Source organism: Chionomys nivalis, chromosome 11 (assembly GCF_950005125.1).
Source record: "Chionomys nivalis chromosome 11, mChiNiv1.1, whole genome shotgun sequence".
Taxonomy (NCBI): domain Eukaryota; kingdom Metazoa; phylum Chordata; class Mammalia; order Rodentia; family Cricetidae; genus Chionomys; species Chionomys nivalis.
In genome coordinates, this window is record NC_080096.1 from 8,328,601 (window position 1) to 8,353,667 (window position 25,067).

Here is a 25,067-nt window from a genome sequence, read left to right on the forward strand (position 1 = left end):
GGCTACATAGTGAGACCAAAAATGAGTAAATTAATAAGCTGTCTCCTGGTGGCTATCACCTGCGTGCAGTGTACAATCCAGGCGCCACAGTCCCGGGGTAGGGAAGCCATGACTGTATTATAAATGCATTTGGCTCCCTGAGTTTGATCTCTGGCACTGATGGACACAGATGATGGATCTAGACGCCCCAGTGTGGTATTTCACAGAGCATTTGAACCTGTAACCCGTCCTTCCCTGCACTCAGCTGTGCAACCCGCCCTCCACTGGACTCTCACCCAAACCAAAAGTGTAGTTCATGGGGCTGCAGCAGCTCGTGCTCAGGGAAGATCTGAGAAGTCCCTGGTCCTCTCAGAGCTGCAACCAAAAAGTGAGATGGGCGCAAGAAAAGTGTCCCCTGAGCACAAGCGTCATCAGGAAAAGGCAAGTGTGTGTTCTTTTTCAGGAATTGAAAATAAATGACCTTCAGTCTGGGCGGCTTTTCTGCCTCCCGTGACTGGGCTAGAGTGAGCGGCCGAGCACGGTGAGCACTGCGTCTCGAGGTCCCCCTGACTCACCAAGAAGAGTCAGGGAGGGAGAGATAACAGGACAGGGTATTGGGGAAACCAGGGACTGGGGACAGACGCGAAAGAAAGCACCCAGACCTCGGCTTCTGTCCTTGGTGCTGAAGTTTATTCAAAAAAATTTTTTCCAGCTGCTTTCCCGAAAGGGGTGAGGCTCTACCTTAATATGCGGGGTGGGAGGGGGAAGGCCCCCCTGGAACCACTGATCTACATTTAGCATCAGTCGTGAAGGATGAAGACAGGAAGCAGCCGCTCCAGCAGGGTGCTCACCACACCTCAGTGACAATGAGACCAAGCGTGACAGACACACCGCAGGGGCTTAGGGTCTTCTGCACTCTGCCCCAGTGAATCTGACTGGTTTTTCTCCCTGGCTGTTATCTTCGGTACTACAAAGAGAAAAATATGTTGGTCTGATGATCTGGCTTTACCATGCTAAACCATTCAGCTTGACAGTGACGAGCTATTTCCCACCAGCCACAATGCCATAAACTGGCAAACAAGTCTTAGTCCATTCTGTTTAAATCCACCAGGCTCCTACAGCTGTGGGAAGAACACTAGCTGCTGGTCAGTCGGCAATGCAAAGGCGCTTGGCCTTGTGTTCTGATTTCCCGGCTTGTGGCTCAGCAACTGTAGCAGCTGTGGTATTGTCTCAAAACTTCGGGAGCATCCACCATAGTGGGGCAGAACTCTCAGAAGGAATCAACACTGGCACTGGTCTCTTGGCTACCAGAGATGCTCCCTACTAGTATCCCTTGGCAAGGTTTGAGCCTTAGCAAGATCATAGTTTGTCGACCCCACCTGACCCCCATCTCATCTCCATCCATAGCTCCTCTTACCCGGAAGCTGTTGCATCCTAGTCCGCTCTGGGCTCCAATCCTGTCGATCCTACCCCCGAAGCAGCTGGACCTCCGTAGGCTCCGAGGGGCAGCGAGCAGAGCCCTCAGTTTGCTTTTCAAGAGAGCAGCTCTATCGGAGGGGTCCCAGGGACTGCGCCCGAGGGTACTCCCATCTCTCTGAGGTGGGTTGACCTCCCCTGTCCAGGGAGGTATCTCAGGGAGAGAACTAAGCGCGGCCCCTGCTTCATCGTTCTGCTCACTCGGGGTCTGTGGGGGCACGACCTCATCTTCTAACGGCATCTTCTCTTCCAGATGGTCTAGCAGGTTCTTTACAAAGGACAAAACAAACACAGGGAAAGGGTAATGTCTCAGAGGAATGGACTCGGTACCAAAGAGACCCAGTCTGTACCCCACTTCCTGACCCTACCTTGAAATCCATCAGATCTGTGTTGGATACTGCACTGTACACAGGGTTTGCTCCAATATGGCCTGGAAGCCAAAAGGCAAGAAAGAGGAAGAAGCCCATGGTGATGGAGAAGGAGCCCATGCTTCCGTGGGTCGCACGATCTGATGCTTGTCGCTTCTGCTCACTCCTCTCCGGGTTCTCTCTCTCAGCCTTTGCCCGTCACTGTCTCCCAGCTGCCCAGTGCCTCCCGTTTTTATAGCCCCCCAGCTCTCTGAGAACGCAGGAAGGCTGGAACCCTCCCCATTCTGTCACTTGCAGTGATAAAGCGATGGATAGTGAGGAGCTAGCAGAAGATGCCCTTTTAAAGTTATCAGTTCAGCAGAGCTGGTCACAGCCCCTTCGCCTTGAGCAGTTCCAATGCCCCCCCACCCCCGGACCTTCGGCTGCAAGAGCCACATTCTTGCTGATTTGCCTCAAGAGGCCCCCACTTCAAAGGTGTGAGAAGAGCATAAAAGAGTCCTTGGTTATCTTCCCGGGGCGCACGCCTCAGGATTCTTTCTCCCTGGCAACAGGACCCATGCAGGGAAGCAGAGGGTGACGGCTGGCCTGCACCCAGCTCCCCCTTCTTGCAGCTCAGCTGTCAGGGGCTCCAAATAAGGGCGGGAGGGGAGGACATGACAGGCAGCTGGGAGGCCAGCGAGATGGCTAGGGAGTACACATGCTGGAGCTAGCTTCACACCTGATTCATCGGCCTCGTGGGTGGACCTCTGGCCCCAGACAGCCCTCCCCCACCCTAGATGTCCCTGCAAGCAGTCAGGTGAAAGAGTGGTTTTATTTTAGAGTCTGAAGTCAGCCAGGAAGCCAACATGATACAGGCCCCAAGAATGCAGCTGGAGTGTAAGCACCAAGGGATGTCAGAAGAGCTTGCTTCCTCTGAAGCTCATTGCTCCTGTCTCCCGAGACTGCGTCCAAGGTGCAAGGGGACACACAGGCTCGAAGGATGCCACTACTTTTCTTTCTCAGCCTCGCTGGTTTCAAAAGCTCTGACTCGGAGTGTGAAGTGTATAATGTCCCAGGGAAATAGAGGGGGGTGGGTGGGAGGTGAAGGGATTGAAGGGGCTTACACAGTTCATAACGTCCTTCACAACCTCCGAGGCCAAGGAAGTGAGCCATGAAGGCTTTGATTCCTCTGGCCTCCTCCGGAGCGTGAATAGGCAGTCTTTATTGCTCTCTCTGCTTCAATGTGACCACAATTCAACACTGTGTATGTTTTGTGTGTCTGACAAGCACGTGTGTTTCCTACTACTCTCTCCTTTCTGACTGCCTGGGGCAACAGCACATCTGAGTTCCATCCCCACGTGTTCCAGTCCTGGCATTCATGGATTGGATGGCTGTCTTCAGATTGGCTAGTTTCATCCCCAGCCGTGCCGACCCTGGGTCTGCCTAATGAAGTTGTCATGTGGCCACCATAGCTGGGTGTGTGTGTGTGGTGAATTGTCTAAGCCAGAAGAAAGAGCGAGCGAGCCCTTTGAGAAAGCTGGGAGTTGCAGACTACCAATTTGGGCTGGCCAATCTCTATTTGAAATTTGAAGTCAGTGCAAGCCTACATAGGAGCTGAGTTCAAACTGTCGCCTCCGGATGAGCCCCTGGGATGTGCTCACTGATTAATTGTGTGGCTGTGAATTATTATTAGCAAAGAAGACTCAGCAAGCATCCCTACTGGGGGGACTTGGGCTCCTTGTTGTGTGCATCACATGACCTATCTCCTGGAAATGCCCTTTGAATCGGGCGAAGACTTGAGGAGCGGCTGTGGCAGGTGGCCCCTGAGGACTGTTGCCACTTTCCTGTCTTGTGCCGCATCTGAAGTCCATAGGTGGCCCTAGCAGAGCTAAAGTTCCAACCAGCGCTCCAGGACAGCACTTTCAAGTTCTGCCCATCTTTTTGGTTAAAGTCAGTTTTCCAGAGTGGAACCGGAGAGGACATGAGTGTCATCCTCTGGGTTTCTGTGTTCTCGGTTCCATTAAAGGGCAGGGATGAAGGATGCTCTGAGCGCTCTCCATACCTCTGTGCCACCATATTCCACACTGTGTGTGCTCTGTGTCTGTCAGGCGGAGGAGCCCAGCACTTACTTGACCCAATCCTTAAGCCTTTGATTTGAGCCCCAAACGGAAGGCAACTCAATGCGACATTTCTTTCCATATTTCTGGCCCTACTCCACTTTGGGGTGTCCAGAAGCCATCCAGCCTTAGTTCTAGTAATGATAAAAAGAAATGTGGGGGGCTGGGGCTAGAGAGATGCTTGGTTGTGCAGTTGTGAGGACCTAAAGCTCAATCCTCAGCTATTCACAGCACGGCTCCCTGCACCTGTTCCCCCAGTGCTGAGAGATGGACACATGGGGCTCCCTGGAACCTACTGGCTGCCAGCCTAGCCAAGAAAAAAACAACAAAAACAAAATCCCAACTTTGGGTTCAGTGAGAGACCCTGACTTATGGCAGTGGTTCTCAGCATTCTTTTTTTTTTTTTTTAATATTTATTTATTATGTATGCAATATTCTGTCTGTGTGTATGCCTGCGGGCCAGCAGAGGGCACCAGACCCCCTTACAGATGGTTGTGAGCCACCATGTGGTTGCTTGGAATTGAACTCAGGACCTTTGGAAGAGCAGGCAATGCTCTTAACCTCTGAGCCATCTCTCCAGCCCCCGGTTCTCAGCATTCTTAATACTGTAACCCCAACCATAAAATTCTTTCATTGCAATCAGTGTGGTGGCGCACACCTCTAATCCCAGCACTTGGGAGGCAGAGACAGATGGTTCTTTGAGTTCCAGGCCAGCCTGGCCTACAGAGGGGGTTCCAGGACAGTCAGGGCTACACAGAGAAACCCTGTCTCCAAAAAAATTATTTCATTGCTTTGTCATAACTGTAATTTTGCTACTGTTATGAATTGTAATGTAAATATCTGATGTGCAGAATATCTGATCTGTGACCCCATGAAAGGGTTGTTCCACCCCGAGGTGCCGTGACCCACAGGCTGAGAACCACTGCCTTATGAGACTATGACAGAGTTTTAGAACAGGGCATTTCATGTTCTCCTCTGGCCTCCCTGTGCTTTAGGGATGGCTGTTGCTAACAAGGAATCAATGGTTTTGCTGGGCCTTGTGGTGCACACCTGTGATACCAGCACCTTGAGGCTGGGAGGGCAGGGTCAGGAGCTCAAGGCCGTCATCACTGTGTACCAAGTTCAAGGCCAGCCCAGGCTATATGAGTTTGGGTCCCAGCACCCACGTAAAAGTCAGGCTCATTGAGAGACCTTATCTCAAACATTAAAGCAGGTAAATGTGCCTGCCACACAGGCCTGGACACCTGAGTGTGGTCCCTGGAGACCACATAAAGGTGGAAGGAGAGAACTGTGTTCACGGAGTTGTCCTGGTTAGCCTGAAACACTCTTATGTAGACCAGGTTGGACCTGAACCCACAGAGATCTATCTGCCTGCCTTGGCCTCCCAAGTACTGGAATTAAAGGTACACACCCTCACCATTGGTGGGACATCATGGCACATACCTTTAAACCCAGCACTCAAGAGGCAAAGGTAGGTGGATCTCTGTGAGTTCAAAGCCAGTCTGGTTTATGTAGTGAGTTCTAGAACAGTCAGAGATATATAGTGAGACCCTGTCTCAAAACTACCAAAAGAAAAAGAAAGAAAAAAAAGGAAGGAAGGAAGGAAGGAAGGAAGGAAGGAAGGAAGGAAGGAAGGAGAAAAGGGGGAAGGGTACGCACCACCATGCCCAGGTACAGTAATAATTAAAAATACATAACATTGCCAGTAATCAAGTCAACCTCTGCCCACCACCCACATGTGCATGTGCACACACACAAAGGAAGGAAGGAAGGAAGGGGCTGTTGAGATGGCTCAGTGGTTAAGAGCACTGGTCCTGAGATCAATTCCCGGCAACCACACTGTGGCTCACAATGATTTATAATGGGATCTGATGCCCTCTTCTGTCATACATGTAAGTAGAGCACACATAAAATAAAGAAATCTTTTTTTAAAAAAGAAAGAGGCTTATCCTATGTTTACAAAGGAAAGAAAGGAAGGCAGGCAGGCAATATTTCATTTCTTTGTTAGAATATTCAGGTAACTAGAAGTTGGCAGTGGGGACAAGTTCCCAAGGCAGGAGTTGACCTGGGACAACTTTATAATATTACTACTTCCATGAAGCAAGAGTTAGCAGGGAGGAAGTGGGTAGCCTTTGCGTGAAGGAGCAGAGTCTGCTGTGTGGCTGCATGTCCGTGGCTTAGTACTCCCACAGCTGCAACGAATGGAGATACTGACTGAGGCTGCTGTCATTGCAAACCTGCTAGGGGAATGTCTCTTCTCAAACTCTGGCCTGTGGCCTTTGAGGCCTCAGATCCTTGCTGTCCCCTGGCAGTGGCCTGGAGACATCAGCTCCCTGTTCTCTGGACCTCTCTGTCCAGAAGCAATGGGGTTCCGTCGACTCAAGCAAGAGAGAGAAACGATGGGAGAGGGAAGAGTCATGGAAGACACAACTCCTTTGTAGCCTCCTGTTAGAAGTGGCGTCTGTCACCTTGTGATGTATTCCATTGACATCTCTAGGCCCTGTCTGGGGTCTACGAGAAGAGGAACTACAGCAAAGTCTGAGTCTCAGGAGCTGAAGGGTCCTGGGGAAGGGACACACCTCGGGGGAAAAAGAAGGAAGAATAAATGTCAAGTAACATGTGACCCGGATGGCCATAGCCCTGCAAAATCTCCTTAGTGTCTGGGCAAACATGCTGGGCATCTCCTGAATCCAGAGGGCTGCACCTGAAGGAGTCCAGTGCTGCCTCAGTTTCCCCAGGCTGAACCAAGAGAGCTTCATAAAGCATGGAAGCTGGAAACCACTGCAGAAACCTCTTGTCTCTGTTATGGAGGCTGGGGGCCTGCGACAAAGGTGCTGCAAGGGCCAGGCTCCCTCTGGAACCTGTAAGAGAAACATGCTTTTTCCAGATGCCGGCTGCGCTTGGTTTCTGGCTGCATTGTGCCAGCCTCTGACACTGTCATCTTCCCTCTGTGTCTTCTTCCTCTTACAAAGCCACCAGTGCGTGCATGTGTGTGTGTGTGTGTGTGTGCATGTAAGCGGCATAAGGCTTCTCGTATCCCAGGCTGGTCTTTGAACTCATTGTGTAGCCAAAGATGACCTTCAACTCCTAAACTCCACGTCCTCTTGCCTCTACCATGCCAGTCTTAAGTCACAGACTTTTGTCCACCCTGCTCAGTTTATTTGGTGCTGGGAATGGAACGCAAGGCTTCCTGCATGTTAGGCAAGCAATCTACCTTCTGGATACATCCTCAGCCAGAAACCAGTCAGAATCCTGGGACCCCACCTTATGCCACTAGTTATACTAGAGTGAGACTTTGCCTATTATGGTCACACTCAGAGACTCAGAGTATGAAGCGTTTCATATTCTTTTGGGGGGTAGTTAACTTCTAATGGGAGCTGTCTAAGCAGGGCCCGGCCTGTCTTCATCTCTTGCTGGTGGAAGCCTCACATCTACCCACGACCATTGACTTTCCCGTATCCTAGTCTGTGTTATCAAGGGGTTGGCTGGGTCTGCTCTTTCTGTGAGCTAACTCATCAATTTCTCCTCATCAGACAAGGAGGTCAACCGAGGGGCCTTTTTGGTATGTGGACAGTGTGATAGCAACCCGAATGCCATAGCAGCTACAACATTTGCTAGAAAACCAGAGGCTGGGCAGGCGGAGCAGGTAGGAGTTAGCTTCAAGACTCCACTGTGTCCTAGCACCGAGTACACAGTGTATACACACTGATTCTTTAAAAAATGCTTTCTGAATGACTGTTTGCTCTAACTCCTCTACCCAGCCCCCACCCCGTGTAAACCCAAATGCCTCCTTAGAGGCAATCTGGCTGAAGTGTGAAGGTTGTCAACTTCCTCTGATGACCAAAGTAGCTGATGGGAGATCCCGGGGAGGGCAGAGACATGTCGGACACGGGTACAGCCAAACGGTCCTAGGGCCTAAACCAGGACCAGAAGTGAAAGGAGGAAGGAGGGAGTCAGCCAGTGGGAGTGGTACCTGCTTGGGTGGTCCAGCCAAGGATTCTAAAGGCTGCCTCATCAAGGGTGTGGTCCTGGGCAAAAGCTTAATCACTAGGGAGTTTCTCGCTCTAGGCTTTCCTAAACAGGAAACGACTCAAACACGAGTGGTTTATTTTGGAGATGATTACAGGCAGCGGCAACAGGCGAGGAGGGCTGTGATGGAGGGCTAGAGCAAAGTCAGAACCACTGTGGACAGCAGCGGCTTCCCCCTCCCCCTCCCCCAACTCTAGACGCTAGCAAAACCTGTGCTGCCTCTCAGCAGCTGGTCACCTGAACTAGTCGATGTCACTTCCCTGTACTCCCGGCTGCTGCTGGAGAGTCAAGTACGCTCTGAATGCCAGGGGAATCCTCCGGCCCAAAGTGCAAGGCTGGGTAGAGATGTGGCTCAGTTGGTGGCGTGTCCATCTAGCGCGCACAAAATCCTGGCTCGATCCCAAGTGCAGCACAGACCAGGCATGGCGGCTCACGCCTAGAATCGCAGCACTCAGAGGTGGAGGCAGGAAACTCAAAATCATCCTCAGCTACATAGAGAGTTCGAGACCAGCCTGTGAACTGCCACCCCCCATGAGGCTGGGACAGTACCTCAGTTGGAAAAGTGTTTGCGGCACAAAGCCTGAGCATCTAAGTTTGAGCCGCAGCTCCCACATTAAAAAATGAGTGCAGGGCTAGAGAGATGGTTTGGGAGTCATGAGCACTTGCAGAGAAACTGGTTGCAGTCCCAGTGCCCCTTCCTGGCTTATAACCATTAATAGTTTCAGTGTTAGAGGACCTGGTGCCTTCCTTTGACTCTGTGGGCACCAGGCATGCATGTGCTAAGTGTATACACCTGCAGACCAAACACTTACACAAATAAAACAGATGATAGGTGGCATTCAAAGGACAAGGTTCCAGGACATATGGTGGAGGCACAGGACACATAGAAAAGATGACACCAAGGCCAGCAGGTGGAGATGCCTGCCCGCTAGACTGAGGACCTGCGTTAGAAGCCTGGAACCCACTTGTGGAAGGAGAGCACCAACTCTTGCATGTTGTCCTTTGACCTCTACACACACGCTATGGCGCATGCGTAGCTTGCACCTCTCCCACTCCAATAAACAAAGGTAATCTAAAAAGAAGAGGAGGATGGGGTTGGGGATTTAGCTCAGGGGTGAAAGGGGCCCGCCTGGGTTCGGTCTTCAGCTCCAGGAGTACGGGGAGGAGGATTGGGGGAACTGACAAAAAGAAGAGGAAGAGAAGGTTTGGGAGGAGCCGGGGACACAGTGGTACATGCTTTTAATCCCAGTACCGAGGGGACGGGGCAGGTGGATCTCCAAATAAAACCTGCATACAAATGTTTACTTATTATAGCATTGCCCCTGCCAAGTAAGACCACACACTAGGATTCTTTGGGGTGAGGGGAGGAATTGAGACAGGATCTCATGTATCCCAGCCTAGCTTCAAACTCACTATATAGCTGAGGATCACCTTGAACCCCTGGTCCCTCCTTTCTCTGCCTCCCAAGCGCTGGGATTATTAGCATGTGCCAGCCATGTAGTCATGGCACAACTTCAACCCAGTTCACACATTAGAATTCTGAGGGTCGTCTCCTCTCTGTATGGTAACAGAAAAGTGATGTTGTGACTTCACGAGAGGAGCATCCAAAAGGCTGGGCCCCCGTCAGGCCCCTGCACCTTTGGGTTCAGACTTAGAAATCTCTTTTCTCAGATGACATCATCAGGAACTGGAGGTTTGATGCTGAGATTTAAGATAGGATGGAGGGTTCACTTCCATCAGGAAGGCTGTGAGCTAGCATCACACACATATTTGTAGACATACATGCATGCATACATGCATGTACACACACATGTGCACACAGATACACAAACATAAGCCCTTGAGCACACACATGTATGTACACACACATACAACTCTCAACTCTGACACATCAAACACAGAGTGTTTGATGAAGGAATTCCAGGCAAGGGAGGGGGGCAAGCACTGTGATGCCTGCCCTCCCATTGGTCTGTGCCCAGGAATCAAACACACACTTTGAGAAACAGATTCTGTGAAGAGTCAAGTGTTTCTGGTGTGGATTGATATCTCACAATGGTAAAAACCGGGAAGAAGAGGAAAGCCGGGACATCTCCCTGGCCCAGCCCCTGAGTTGTGTTCTCAGCTTGCCTGCCATTAAGATGCCCTGGGACCTTGCAGAAAATGCATATTTTGTGGGGTTTATTTCTTTTCTTGTTAAGATGAGAGACTGGAGTCAGGCCTGGTGGTGCACGATTTTAATACCAGCACTCGGGAGGCAGAAACAGGCAGATCTCTGTGAGTGCAGGTCCAGCCTGGTCTACAGAGTGAGCTCCAGGAGAGCCAGGTCTTTGTAGAGAGACCCCATGTCAAAACGAACAAATGGACGAACAAACATACAAACCACACAAAAAAAAAAAAACCCTACAAACTAAAAAAGACGAGAGACTAAAACGCAGAGAGACAAATCCTTTTCAAAAGCAAGAAATGCTGTGTTTATTACGCCATGGAAAGCTTGTGCTCAAAGGTAAGAAACAGTCTTGTAGAAAACAACCAAATAAATAAAAATAAATAAATAAATAAATAGGATCACTTCAAAAAGGGGTCCCAGAGTTGGGGGAAGAGCCCCAGGTGGAGTCAGAAGCAGGTATCTGCAGCCGGGAGTCTTCCTAATACCGCTTCAGCACTGTGGAGAGAAGAGACAGGCGATGTCAGGCATGGGAGTGAAACTGAGGCAGAGGCTGAGCTTCTTCTACCACACACCACCTCCACCTGCGGTCCCCAGAGGGAGTTGACGTTTACGGCTCTGGAAAAAAGCTACCTCATTGGGACTTAGTTTCTACTGTAAAGGAGGTCGATTGTGCTCTTTGCCGTTGACAGTTCAGTTTGGAGAAAGGGGGTGGGAGATAGGGGAAATGCTCAGAACTCCTTTTGCCCTATGGAGGGGTGGTCAACCAACAGGCAGTCTGCACCCTGAGGAGCATCTGACCCCTGGGATGGAAGGTGGTCACCTGGGAGAACGTTATGAAACTCCCATGTGACATTTCCTGACAGGCTGCCTTGGTTCTGAAAACTGTCAGCAAAGTGGAGGGCTGTGCAAGGACTCCAGGTAGCAAACCTAGGGGCCTCTGCTGGCGGCGTGCATGCGGATGGGAGGGTGGGGTGCTGGGGTGCAGCTTGCAGTGAAACGGCAAGGTAGGAGCTCACCATTGCAGCCCAGACGACTGACGGAGCCGATCCTGTCTATCTTGTGCCCAAAGCAGCCCGAATTATGCATCTTCTTGGTGTTTCGAAGTCTCTGCAGGTCCTGGAGGGTGCTGTCTTGAGATGCAAGGGTGCTTTTGGGAGGGGCTTTTGTGGGATCTCGGTCCTTCAGGAGCTGCCCCTGGGCCATCTCCTGTGCCTTTTCCCTCAGCAGGTCCAGCAGCGTCTGTGATGAGATGGGGAACCCATGCCTCAGAAACACACCTGGCTCTCCCACTCCTCCATGGTGCCCATGGGTTAAAGGTCCTGTTACCCAATCTTGCTGCTTCCGAGCCTCACAAGTCTAGCTCCCAAAGGACAGGAGGCCTCTTCGTTGCTGCTGCCCAAACCCTCTGGGCCGACCCTACCTGTCTATGCAGACCCTCAGTGCTCACCTGCATTTTGACTTGATCCGGAGACTGGCTAGGACTGCCCAGAGGGTGAGAGCGACCTCCTAGCGGTGACAGATAAAGAAAAAGCAGGAAAAGAACCATTCTGGACAGCACCTTCTGGAGATCCATGCCGCAGAAGTGACGGGCCAGGCTGCTGCAAAAGTGGCTTGTTCTCTCTCTCTGGTCCCACCTGCTCAAGCAGATTGTATTCTGGTTTCTTCAGCTGCGAGTGGCTCTGCCTTTTATCCCCAGGGTTGGGTGGCCGGCCAGCCCTCTCACGGGAGTGGGGGTGGGGTTATCTCTGATTTATCAGTCACATTCCTGCCTGCTGAACTCAGGGCCTGAGAATTCCCCCCTCTGTGCCTGTGTGGAGTATTCGTAGTGGGTGGAGGCTGAGGACAGCGGGCCTTGTATAGAAATGGGCCGGGCTAGGGTGGGGGTGTGCGGGGGACACTAGCACGTCCCTATTTTCCTGGTCCCTCCTTTCCTGCAACAATCTGAGGGCCTTTTACAGCCATTCTGCCCCACCCCTATTGGAGATGGCAGAGAGAGCCCCAGCTTCCCCAGCCTGCGGCGAGTGTGGGGCTTATGGGTGACTCATTGAATACACTCCCAGACAACACCCACCATCACCAGCCTTCCGGGGAGAGTGTCCTCAGAACCCGCCCTGCCTGGCTTCCAGACTGGACGTCTGGGCTGCACCGCTTCTGCACCCTGGTAGCTGTCCTTGGTTCTGATCGCCGCGAGTGAACTGCACACACGCGCTCTCTATCTCTGCTCAACCGGGCCAGAAGGATCTACGTGAGGCAGCTCACATACCACTCTGATAGATACCCCACCTCACTCTCTAATACCACCCTCCCCCCCAACCCTTAGTGAAGCTTTCTGGTCAAGGATGCTCACTCTCCAGCATCAACTGACTAAAAACTGAGACGTGACAAGAAACTTCTGGAATTCCGGCCCTCTTTCCACGCTTAATGAGGAGAACTGATTAGGATAGAATTTTGAGAGCCTGGCCCAGAGATGAGGTCATGTAGAAATGCCTTCTGGGGCATCTCCAGGTGCCAAAGTCTCCTCCCCCACCATGAGTGGAAGAGAAAGGGTGCCTAGACACTAGAGGTGCGGGAAGGGCCTCTCCCCAGTGTTCTTATCTGATTACCCACGAGTCACACTTCCCTAACACACCAGCCTCCCACCTCAGATGAGAAATGAGATTCCGAGGAACGGAGGCCCTGGGTCTACACCTTCCAAGTGTGTGTGACCAATGTCACTACCCCTTCTGCAGAATCTGTGTCAACATGTGTCAGGGTGACGAAGGATGAAGACCAGGAATGGAAGTGGGTTACAGCAGAGATGGGGAAAGGTGATAGAAGCTCATGACTTGGGGCTGGAGAGACAGCTCAGTGGTTAAGAGCATTGCCTACTCTTCCAAAGGTCCTGAGTTCAATTCCCAGCAACCACATGGTGGCTCACAGCCATCTGTAATGAGATCTGGTGCCCTCTTCAGGCATGCATGCAGACAGAATATTGTATACATAATAAATAAATATTTAAAAAAAGAAGCTCATGACTTGCCGTGAGGTGGTGGCACATGCCTTTAATCCCTGCATTCAGGAGGGAGAGGCAGGTGAATCTCTGTGAGTTCAAAACCAGCCTGGTCTACAGAATGAGTGCCAGGACAGCCAGGGCTACACAAAGAGACCCTCTCCTGAAAAACAAAACAAACAAAAAAGAAGCTTCTGACTCCAAAACCAGTAACATTTGGAAAAAACTACCAGGTTCTTCTGCAAGCTTGGGATGGAATCTGGGAGCCTTGGAGGAAGTTTGCAGGAGCTCTTGTGTTCTGGCCCTAGGGAAACAGCCACCTAGAGCTGCTTTTGAGGGGCGGGGAGACTCCCCTGAGACCCAGTCTCAGCCCAGGCTTTCTCCTTGTACGCGATCTTGTATTTTCATGAGTTGAAGCCTTTAACCTCAAGGCATCCCCTGCTACTGTCCCAGTGCAGAGCACTGGGTCCCTAATCTTTCTCACATACTTTGCCTCTGAGAAACAATTAGCCCACTTCCCCCAAATCCAGCTTTATTAAGTTCTCAGGACACAGGCAGAATGAAGCCAGATTCTTAGCTAAAATATCATACAAATGGCCTCCAGCCCTCCAACTTCTGAGACGGCTTCCCCTGTCATTTCAGTCAGCATTCTTGTCACTCAGTTTGTGCCATGACAGGGAAGTCATGGCGGCATGTAGTGGCATTTCAATTATATTTTAATAAACAAAGACTGCCTGATGATCTGAGAGTAAAGCAGTCCCACTGGTCAGCCTTACAGACCAGATTATGGTAACACACACCTTTAATCTCAGTAGACACACTAGTTGCCACAGAAACTGGGCGGTGCATGCCTTTAATGACGGTGGTGCATACCTTTAATCCCAGCCCTGGAGAGTAGTATAAAATGGGGGGAGATAGTTCTCAAACACACAGTCTCATTCTGAGATTCCTGGAGGCAGAATCGCCATTTCAGACTGAGGTCGAGGTTAAGAGCCAGTGGCTGCCTGTTTTGCTTTTCAGATCTTCAGGTTGAACCCCAATTTCTGGCCCTGAGTTTTTATTAATCATGCTTCATTTAATTGTGTTTCAGTGGCAGGTGCTTGAAGCACAACCAGGAAGAAGAGAACAGTGAATTCATGTGTTCTCTCTCCACCTACATAGTCCAGGATCGCATCCATGTGACGGTGCCACCCACAGTGGGTAGGGTCTTCTCACCTCAGTTAACACAGTAAAAATAATCCCCAGGGCTGGAGAGGTGGCTGGGGTTGTTTGGAGCACTGGCTGCTCTTCCAGAGGACCCAGGTTCGGTTTCCAGCACCCACATGGTGGCTCACAACCACTTGTAACTCCAGCTCCAGGGGATTTGACACCTCTTTTACCCCCCATTTATTTTGTTGTTGCTTGTTTGAGACAAGGTCTGATTGTGAGTCCTTAGTGGACCTGGAATTCACTTTGTAGGCAAGGATGACCTTGAACTCACAGAGATCTACCTGTGTCTGCTCCCAGAGTGTCATCATTAAAGGAGTATATGAAACAGGTTAGCCCAGGCTGGCCTAACATGTCAGATCTTCCTGTTTCCGCTTCTCAAGCATCGCAGGTGCACACCACCAGGCCTGTGTCATGCTGGCTGGAGATTGGTCGCAGGGCTTCCAGCATCCTAGGCAGGCTCTGTACCTTGAGCTCTGTTCAGGAGGCACACTCCCATTCTTCAGTTGCTTGGATGATTGTCTTCTACATAAAAAGTCACCCAAAGCTTGGTGGCTTATGGTGCCAATCGTCCAAGTGTATCCCCCAGCCATGGCGTTTGGTCGACCTCTGCACATGTAAAAACAAATCTCAGTGGGAAGGCCAGGGGAACAGTTCCCTGTCAGTGTGCTTGTGTAGCTGGTGTGTGATCCTGCATTTGGCACTCCAGCAGGGTCTGTAGTTGATAGAGTGCTTGCCCGTACGCTAAGCAAGCATTCTGCCAACTGAGCCACATCCTTGAGTCACCCTTCCCACTTTTGAGCTTCAATGGCTCATGACTGCCCCTGAGACCATTCTCTCATTGTCCCGGGGCCGAGTAGCCGAGCTGTCCCTTCACATGGAGAAGATGAAAGGGCTTCAGAAAATGGAAATGGGACAAGAAGGAGCCAAGGCAGTCACATGACCCTGCTAGAGAAGTCACATGACCCTGCTAGCGACTTATTTTAGGACACCCGTTTGGCTTGTCACACACCCTCAGCTACTATCTCTGTGCTGGGCGCTAGGATGTACCAGCCCCGAGCAGAAGAGATGACTCACAAATGACTGTCTTCAGCCCCTGTCCCTGGCCTGCAGAGTCTCACTGTGGCACTGGGTCAAGCTATGAAGAGCCCATGACCCATTCCCACCTGATAGCTCAGAAGAGAATGGAGGCTCTAAAAAGGACAGGGGTCAGGAAGTGATTGATTAGTCTCCAGGTCTTTCCAGTTAGAAACTCTAGCAGTTTGTCCCCCTACAGGGACAGGGAAAGTGGACATGGTCACCCAGAAGTGAGCACTTCATAGCACGTCTCTGTAGTAACTGCACTTGTATGAGAAAGTCTCTGGTGGTGCACGCCTTTAATCCCAGCACTCGGGAGGCAGAGGCAGGCGGATCTCTGTGAGTTCGAGACCAGCCTGGTCTACAAGAGTTAGTTCCAGGACAGGCTCCAAAAACCACAGAGAAACCCTGTCTCAAAAAAAAAAAAAAAAAGAGAGAGAGAAAGTCTCTCATTTATTCATTAGTAAACATGTATCAAAACCTGCTCTGCTGTTGGGGCCGTGGAGACAGCAGTGGACAAGAGATGACATCCCTGTCTTTTTTAAAATATATATATATATATATTATTATTATTATTATTATTATTTTGTTTTTCAAGACAGGGTTTCCCTGTAACTTTGGAGCCTGTCCGTCCTGGAACTCATTCTGTAGACCAGGTTGGCCTTGAATTCACAAAGATCCACCCGTCTCTGCCTCCTGAGTGCTGGGATTAAAGGCGTGCACCACCACCGCCTGACTTGAGATTTTATTTATTTTTATGTGCATTGGTACTTTGCTCTCATGTATGTCAGTGTAAATGTGCCAGATTCACTGGAGCCATGTGGGTGCTGGGAATTGAACCTGGGTCCTCTGGAGCAGCAGCCTGTGCTCTTAATGGCTGAGCCATCTCTCAGACCCCAAACCCCAATCCTAAAAGAGACTTACATTCCAGGAGCAAGGAGACAGCAATTAGCCAAATGCTGAAGCTGGTTCAGCTATTAGAAATGATGCCTCTAAGAGAAAAAGTGAAGTTGCTGGGACTGTGGCGACGTGAACAGGAAGACCAGGCAACAGTTGAGGCTCTGCCAATGAGGAAAGAGCGTTGCAGGCAGAGGGCGTGGCCAGTGCAAAGGCCCTGCTCTGTACCAGAAACCCAAAGTCAAGGTGTAGGCCAGCTGTCACCACCTCTCCAGCTCGGAGAACACTTCCATGCCTCTTCCGAGGGCTGGTGGCTCCAGGTGGTCCTCGACTTGTAGACAGCTCACCCCCATCTCTGTCTCCATGCAGCATTCTCTGTGTCTCAAAATTCTCTCTGTTCCTTTTATAAGCACACTTGTCATAGAGCTAGGTCTAGAGACTGATGCCCATAGTTTCAACACTAAGGAGGCTGAGGCAGGGAGATTGCTGCAAGTCTGAGGCCAGCTTGGGCCACAAAGCCAGTTCAAGATCAGCCTGGTCTACATAGTAAAACTCTCTCAACCCCCTTCCCCATATGGGGTGGGACTGTAGCTTTGCTGGCACAGTGCTTGCTGAGGGCCTGAAGCACTGGGTTTGGTCTCTAGTGAGCAAATCCTGGGAGTGATAGCACACACCTGCTACCCAGTACTTGGGGGTGTAGAGACAGGGCAATCAGAGTTCAAGGTCGTCTTTGACTACACGACGAAGCCTGGGCTATATAAAGTCTCGTCTTTAAGAAAAAGACTGGGAAAAAAAACAAAGTCTTGTCTCAGTGAAAAGAAAAAAAAGACAATCTCCTTTGGGATTTAGGGTCTACTTTACATCCAGGGGACCTTACTTTGTGATGCTTTTATTTCACTGTTTATGCAAGGACATTTCTTTCAGATACAGTCCCATGTTCAAGTTCCATCAGCTAAGACACGACTGTATCTCTTTGGAGGCTACCCCTTATTGCAAGTGTGAGCCCCATGATGGCCAGTCAACCATGGGTGTTGGGGGATAGAAAAGCAAAGAGGGGGTACAGGAGAGAAGGAGAGTGCTGGTCACACTGGGAGTGGCCACATTCACAAATCGCTTGGAATAGGGGGCACATGTGAGGACAGAGAAGGTGAGTGGCACACACATGGGGATATTAATAGAGTCCTCGGAGGGAGGACACACTGTGCTGGAGAGGGATGACATACCGGAAGGAATCCTGTGACAGCCCCATCACGGGGAGGGGAGGTCTTGGAAGGACTCCAAAAGCCTTTTAGCTGGCTCTTCTCCCATAACCTTACTCCCCAGTGAAGGCAGCAATCATGGCTCAGACTCAGACTTTGAGCCTCCCTTACCAAGCTGGCTGAATCTTCCTGGACAGTTGATATCTGGACTGGCCCTCTCCTCACTTAAAGGGTCACACAGGGCAACGTAAGGGGCTGGGAAAGCAAGGTGTGACATAAGACCAGGAATGCGTAGGGCTGGTGAGACGGTTAAGGGAGTAAAGAAGCTTGCTGCCAAACCTAACAACCAAAGTTTGATCCCCAGGCTCACATGGAGGAAGGAGAGAAATGGCTGCCACGGCTATCCTCTGAGTTCTACATGTTACATGCACACAAGATAAATGAATGTAATTAGAAGAAAAGAAAGGGGCATCATACAAAGAAAAGTGATGACTCCCATCGTGGCCACCCAGAATCTCAGAATCCATCCTTGCTCAGAAATTGGATCTCTGCCATTAGGGAAGGTGAAGTCCCACTGAATGTGAGTGACCCTTGCTGTAGGGATCCCTATAACCAGTAGCCTTTAAGTTACCCGCCCACTTGGGCGTGGCCTCTTACACTACATATGCCAATGTAAAGTGTGTGTCCGGTCTCTCTTCCAGCTACGGGATTCGATTGCTGTTCTCCCTTTGAGCAGAAGACTGTAATCTCTGATTCTCTCCCTAAATAATCCTCTATTATACTCAGTTCTTAGCTGGTGTGGGATTTCCCTTAAGCATCTTCATCTGGTGCCCCACGTGGATCCAAACTCCTTACCGACTGGATGAACCTGCTTAAAGGTCCACAACCCTGAAAGTTTCCTACCCTTACCCGTTTGCCTTGCTTTTACCTGCTAAGTGGTTTGTTGTTGTTGTTTTTGTAAAACCCCCACCACAGTGAAGTTAACTGCATTGGCAACCTGGAAATTTCCCAAGCTTGTGCATACCCTCCCCCTACTGCTGCATTCTCTGCCACATGGTGACTTGTGCAGCTACTGTTTTGTACTCCGGGCTCCTGAGTTCTGGGCTTCTTGCTCCATGTATGGAATTGATGTAATTGCTTTTAATTTGTCAAGCAAAGCCTATTTCTCAGTATTTAACCAGCACCAAGGTGGGGAAACCAAAGTGGCTCAGGACTGTTCATATCCCCACCGCTTGCACCACTAATAGTCACGACTCTGCAACCATGACACCTGCTGGACATAAAGATTATTATAGCCGGGCGGTGGTGGTGCATGCTTTTAATCCCAGCACTCCGGAGGCAGAGGCAGGCGGATCTCTGTGAGTTTGAGGCCAGCCTGGTCTACAAGAGCTAGTTCCAGGACAGGCTCCAAAGCTATAGAGAAACCCTGTCTCGAAAAAAACAAACAAAAGAGATTATTATACATAAAACAATTTACCAGACCTCATACCAGGTAAATATTTTATTAAAGTGATATAATGGTAGACAATATTACCAGAGAGAATTTTAGTAACTTTTTTACTAATACTATGGATTGTTTTCTGCAAGGCTTATATCGTTATTGTGATACATCCATTTATTGGATATTGGGACTGAGTGTTTTTCTTCATAGTATATCCTTAAGAAAATGGTTTGATAACAGAGCCAAGAATGAGGCACTTTTAGAAATGATGCAGTCTTTACAGACTAATAATGAACAGCTAGCTGACAGGATTAATACTATCAAAAATTACTTGAAAAAAATTAATACTATTGAAAAGGGTAACATTACTTGGACAGAAAAAATTGAATCCATGTTAAAGGGTACTGAGAAATTATCTGAAAGAATTCATACTGTTGAATTTGACAATCAAAATTTGTTAAAAAGTTATGATAGGTTAGCAGATAGAGTATCTCTCCAGGAAGGCAATCTGCAGACTATCCAAATAATGTCCAAGGATGAGGTGTTATCTTTAAAGGAAAAACTTCAGATCTTGGAATCACATGTGCAGAATGAGGACCCGAGGCTAGGTGCCTCAATGAAATCACTAGAAATATATACAGGCCAGGAGATTCAGGCTTTACAAAAGACAATAGTAAAAATATTTGAAACAATTGAAATTATTGGAGCTGATGATGAGGGAAAGAGGCACAAGGACAGGATTTAACATTGCCAGTAGCTGTCAGAGATGACTTACCCAGGGTTTTAGCTTCCTACCCTGTAATCTACTCTGACAAAGCATCAAGTTCTAAAGGCTCAAAAGGATCCAAAGAAGGTAGATGGATACCTATAGGAATGAATGATCTAAAAGAAATTAAGCAAGCAGTAGTGGCTTATGGATTGCATTCTGCATTTGTTAGGGAGGTGATAAAGACATGGGCTTCTAGCATTAAGGTGACAATGACATGACTGGCTTCAGTTAGTTTCAGCAATCACGGATGATGGGCCTCAACTGATGCTACACCAATCTCAGTAGATTCTGTACGACAAGTTCCACAGACTGAGGCATTAGACTCCAAAGGGAGGAGGTCTCCTGGAACCGGCTGTGGAACTCTCTAGCTGGAGAAAAATATTGAGCCATAGTTCTCACAGCAGATTGTCTGATTTATCTTCTATTCCTTTTCTATATTTATGAGATGTTCCTGATAGCCTGGGCCAAGATTTTAAGTGAGAAAACTGGATAAGAAACCACCCCTTGAAATGGGGTCACCGGCCATGACCTCTTCTCTGAGAGATTCAACCCTATGCTTCATAATAATTTACATAATTACAAAATAATACTTTGATAGAATATCCTCCCAACAATATATGAACTTGTATGGCTGTGCGTGTGTAGATGAGGTTGGCTCTTACATTGTGGTATGGAAAGCATTGTTTAAGTATAGTTTTAAATTGAACTTTGAGGATTTTTAATAAGACAGAAGCTAGATTACTCATGGAAATTTATTAACTTGATCAGGACCTAGGGGTCATAACCAAGTGCCCTTGAAGACTTTGAACTCACTCCTGAAAGTTTGCCATTAACTATAAGTGATTTTTTTTGTATTTTATTCTGTTTAGTGATTATGATGTTATCTGTTCTGTTCATACTTGATTCTTTGAACCCACTGTTTAGGAAATGTAATACCTGATTGATTTTGTGTTTTCTTGTGCCAGATGATTATGATAATCATTCTTTGTGATTGCTTCACTGGACACATCTTTTAAAATTGTAATACCTGTTTTTCTTGTATAAAAACCCTACTTGAGAGCTGCAAAATACACTCAGATTCAAACTGCCTCTGTGTTTGTTTCTGTTTGTCACTGATGAATCCTTACCCACCTAGTCTTCAAGAAACCACATCCCAGGAAACCTCATACCCGGCTGGGGTGGTTAGTGGCAAACTGATGTTTAAATGTTATTTCAGAAAAGAGGCTAAAATTTTAGATCAACAGGGAAAAGCAAAAGGACTTGAGACTTCCCAAGATTAAATTCTTGGTTAAGGCACTTATGCTGACCCACAGGCTCAAGCTTTTAATGATGAACAAATCTTGTCCCTATGCCACAAAGCAACCTTAATTGCTTGGTACAGGATTCACAAACCAAGAAAATTAATTGAATCATATACCAGGGTTAAACAGGGCCAGAGAGAACACTGTAATGACTTTTTACAGAGATTAACTAAGGCTGTACAAATAGGAGTAACATACCCAGATGCTAGATGAGTACTTATTGAATTTCTGGCTTTTGGAAAATACCAACTTAGAATGCAAAAAGATACTAGGGCCTTTAAAGGTTAATTAGCACCAATGGATGAATGGATCCTGCATATAATGAACATTGAGACATTTGACTATAATACTGAATCGTGGGGAGGAGAAGCAATTTCCAAAGGTATGAGGAGACATCAAAATGCCAAATGTAGTAGAATAGGACATTGTAGACAAGGAATTCTTAGGAATAATATCTCTTCTGGGAATGACAAGAATAGGAAGACCAGCCTTCAGGTATATGAAGAAGGTGTGGTAAAAGTCTACATTGGACCAAAGAATGCAGATCAACAAAAGATAGACAAAGCAACCCAATACAATCAGGAAACTCCTTTAGTGGGCTCTCACAGGCCCCCAAGTCAAAAATGGTCCAGTCATTCCCAGGCACTGTGGAGGACATGTCACACCAGGAAAAAATCCAGAGCCTTCTGTAAAAGACCATACTGTTATGGATGATGGCATAAACATGGAGGATAAATCAAAAAACTCCAACAGGAAATAGAAAACATATAGTCTGGCAGACTTCTGTAAATGATCAAAGACCAAAGCTAAGTAGGGTGTATAAATAGCATTGTAATTGTGGGTTTGATAGGCACAGGTGCAGATGTAAGTATCATTACTCCAGAATCTTGGCATCCAAATTGGCCTCTTCAAGAATCAGATGTTAAATTACTAGGAATTGGAACCCTATCTCAAGTGAAACAAAGCACAAGATGGGTTGAATGCATAGGGCCAGAAAGACAGAGAGGAAGGCTGAGGCCGTAGGTGGCTAATATTGCCGTGAATTTATGGGGTTGTGACCTGTTGCAGCAATGGAGTACCCAGATTAACATCCCTGCTGTCCCAGAAACTCATAATTCTGAAAGGATATTATAAGGTACTATATACAAAGGTCACCAGCCATTCAGGCTGTACAAGAACACAAAGCAACTAGCAAACCTTTAGAGGTACCAATAGCCCTACCTTTAAAATGGTTAACTGAGAAATCAATATAGGCTAAATAGTTTAATAGAAGACAAACTGCAGGCTTTTGAACAGCTGATACAGAAGCAACTAGATGCTCACCATATTGAAGAATCAACCAGCCCTTGGAATTCTCCTGTATTTGTTGTAAAAAAGAAATATGGTAAATGGAGAATGGTGACAGATCTAAGAGCTGTCAATAGGTAATTGAACCTATGGGTCCTCTACAATCTGGAATTCCTCAGCCTTCTCTATTACCAAAAGGATGACCTCTTATAGTTATTGATTTAAAGGATTGTTTCTTCACTACACCTTTACAAGAAAAAGACAGAGAAAACTTTGCCTTCATAGTACCTGCTTATAATAATTCTCAACCTACTAGGAGATACCAGCAAACCATCCTTCCACAGGAAATGCTCAATATCCCTACCCTATGCCAATACTTTCTAAGTCAGCCATTGGAAATAATACATAAAAAAATTTCCTAAATCTATAATTTACCATTACATGGATAACATTTTCCTATCTGATTCAAACATAGATACTTTAGGAAGAATGTTTGAAGAAGTAAAGAAAGTTTTACCAAAATAGGGATTACAAATTGCTCCTGAAAAAATACAGAGAGGAGAGTCTGTCAATTACTTAAGTTATAAAATAGGTTTACAGAAAATTAGAACACAAAAGGCACAAATTAGGAGAGACCGATTGCAGACTCTGAATGACTTTCAAAGATTGTTAGGAGATATTTCCAGTCTACAATCAGCTGTTGGAATAACACTTGATCTAATGGTTCAATTAAACAAAACCTCAGATGGTGACAAAGACTTAAATAGTCCCAGAGAATTAACAGCTGAAGTGGAAAAGGAATTGATTGTTGTTGAAGAAAGATTATAGGTAGCACATGTGGATAGGGTGAATCTAAATCTTAATTGCATTTTAGCCATATTGCCTTCCAGAAACTCCCCTACAGGAATTTTAATGCAAAGGGAAGATATTATCTTAGAATGAATATTTTTACCACAGAAACCAAGTAAAAAATTAAAAGCTTATGTGGAAAAATTCTCTGAATCAATTATAAAAGGAAAATTGAGACTTTGTCAACTAGCAGGTATAGACCCAGCAGAGATTATAGTGACTTTTACTACTGAGGGAATTAAAAAATGATGGGACAATGAACCTTGGCAAACAGTTTGTGCTAATTTTTAAGGAAAGATTAATAGTAATTATCCCAAAAGTAATAAAATTAACCTCATAAAGAAAGCTACTTGGATCCTTCCCCCTCATTGTATGGGACACATCAATAACTGGAGTCCGTACATTCTATACTGATGCAAATAAATCAGGGAAGGCAGGTTACAAATCAGAAGATTTAAGTAAGGTGGAACAAACTCCTTATAATTCTGTTCTAAAGGCAGAATTATATGCTGTTCTCATGGTGATAAAAGATTTTTTAAAATCTCTTAATATAGTTACTGATTCATAATATGCAGAAAGAGTTGTCTTGCATATTGAAACTGCTGAATTTATACTAGATGATACAGAATTGACTTAATTATTTATACAGGTTCAAGATATAATCAGGACTAGGCTTTGTCCCACATAAGTAACACACATCTAATCCTATATGGGTCTGCCAGGTCTTCTAGCACAAGGTAATGCAGAAATTGATTGAGTACTGATTAGAAGTGTGTTGAAGGCCTCAGAATTCCATAAAAACAAACAAACAAAAAAAAATCATGTCAATAGCAAAGGTTTAAAGAAAGAGTTTTCTATTACATGAGAACAAGCTAAGGAGATTATAAAGACATGTCCTACTTGCTCTTTCTATAACGAAACACTGTTACCTGCAGGGACTAACCCAAAGGGTACTCAAAGGAATGAAACCTGGCAAATAAATGTGTTCCACTTTGCAGAATTTGGAAAATTAAAATATGCACACCATATCATTGACACTTATTCAGGTTTTTAATGGGCAGCTGCTTTAAGATCAGAAAAGGCTGATTTAGTAATCACACATTTATTAGAAGTTATGGCCATCATGGGTATACTTGCACAAATAAAGACAGATAATGGTTTAGCATATGTCTCTAAGAAAATGAAACAGTTTTTTGCTTATTATAATATTAAGCATATTGCAGGTATACCACATAATCCTACAGGTCAGACAGTTATAGAAAGATTAAATCGAACTACAAAGAATGTTATACAAACAGAAAGGGATGGAAAATAACCCCCCCAGATATAGATTGCATAATGTTTTATTAACCTTGAATTTTCTTAATGCCAATGATAAAGGGACAGCAGCAGCAGAGAGTCACTGGATAATAGAAAAGTCTTCTGCATTAAATCAGCTGGTATATTTCAAGGGTGTGTTGACCTCACAATGGAAGCCAGGAGATGTGCTATGTTGGGGAAGGGGTTTTGTTTTTGTTTCAACAGGAGAAGAAAAATTATTGATACCATCAAAATTATTAAAGATTCGGTTTGAAAAAGAGAAATCTCTTGAGAAAGAGAAATGATGGTTCATCCACAGAGGTGACCACCATACAGATGGTAAGGAAACCTCATAAGGGTTAGGGTAGGGTTCTGTCCTTGTCTTTGTAGAAAAATACTCATCTTCAAAAAGTCAAGAGACCCTGGACATCTAGATGCCTAAAGAGGAAAAGAGAATTATCCAGATAGGATCACCAAGCAAAGAGAATTATAATTTGTGAGGACATGTCATCTGAGGGTAAGGATCTCTGAATACTAAATAGAATTGTAGTCATGACTCACTTAAAAATCAAAGCTGGATTTGGAGTTGGACGACTGCTCTGTCCTTCTCTAAATCCAAGCATGTTGTTAAAAGAAAA

The 25,067-nt window shown here is 47.0% G+C and overlaps 2 protein-coding genes across 2 annotated transcripts; both read right to left on the reverse strand.

Moving 5' to 3' along the window:
* Positions 1 to 839: 839 nt before the first annotated feature.
* On the reverse strand, positions 840 to 1,943 carry Nppa (natriuretic peptide A). The gene is made up of 3 exons (XM_057785536.1): positions 1,824 to 1,943; positions 1,397 to 1,723; positions 840 to 946 (listed from the first exon to the last, which is right to left on the reverse strand). Exons 1-3 carry the CDS (start codon positions 1,941 to 1,943, stop codon positions 935 to 937), a joined length of 459 nt encoding a protein of 152 aa, XP_057641519.1. The 3' UTR covers positions 840 to 934.
* An 8,748-nt stretch (positions 1,944 to 10,691) lies between these two features.
* On the reverse strand, positions 10,692 to 11,759 carry Nppb (natriuretic peptide B). Its single transcript, XM_057785239.1, has 2 exons — positions 11,563 to 11,759; positions 10,692 to 11,354 (listed from the first exon to the last, which is right to left on the reverse strand). The coding sequence occupies exons 1-2, from the start codon at positions 11,686 to 11,688 to the stop codon at positions 11,043 to 11,045; spliced, it is 438 nt and encodes a 145-aa protein (XP_057641222.1). The 5' UTR covers positions 11,689 to 11,759; the 3' UTR covers positions 10,692 to 11,042.
* Between the last annotated feature and the right edge of the window lie 13,308 nt (positions 11,760 to 25,067).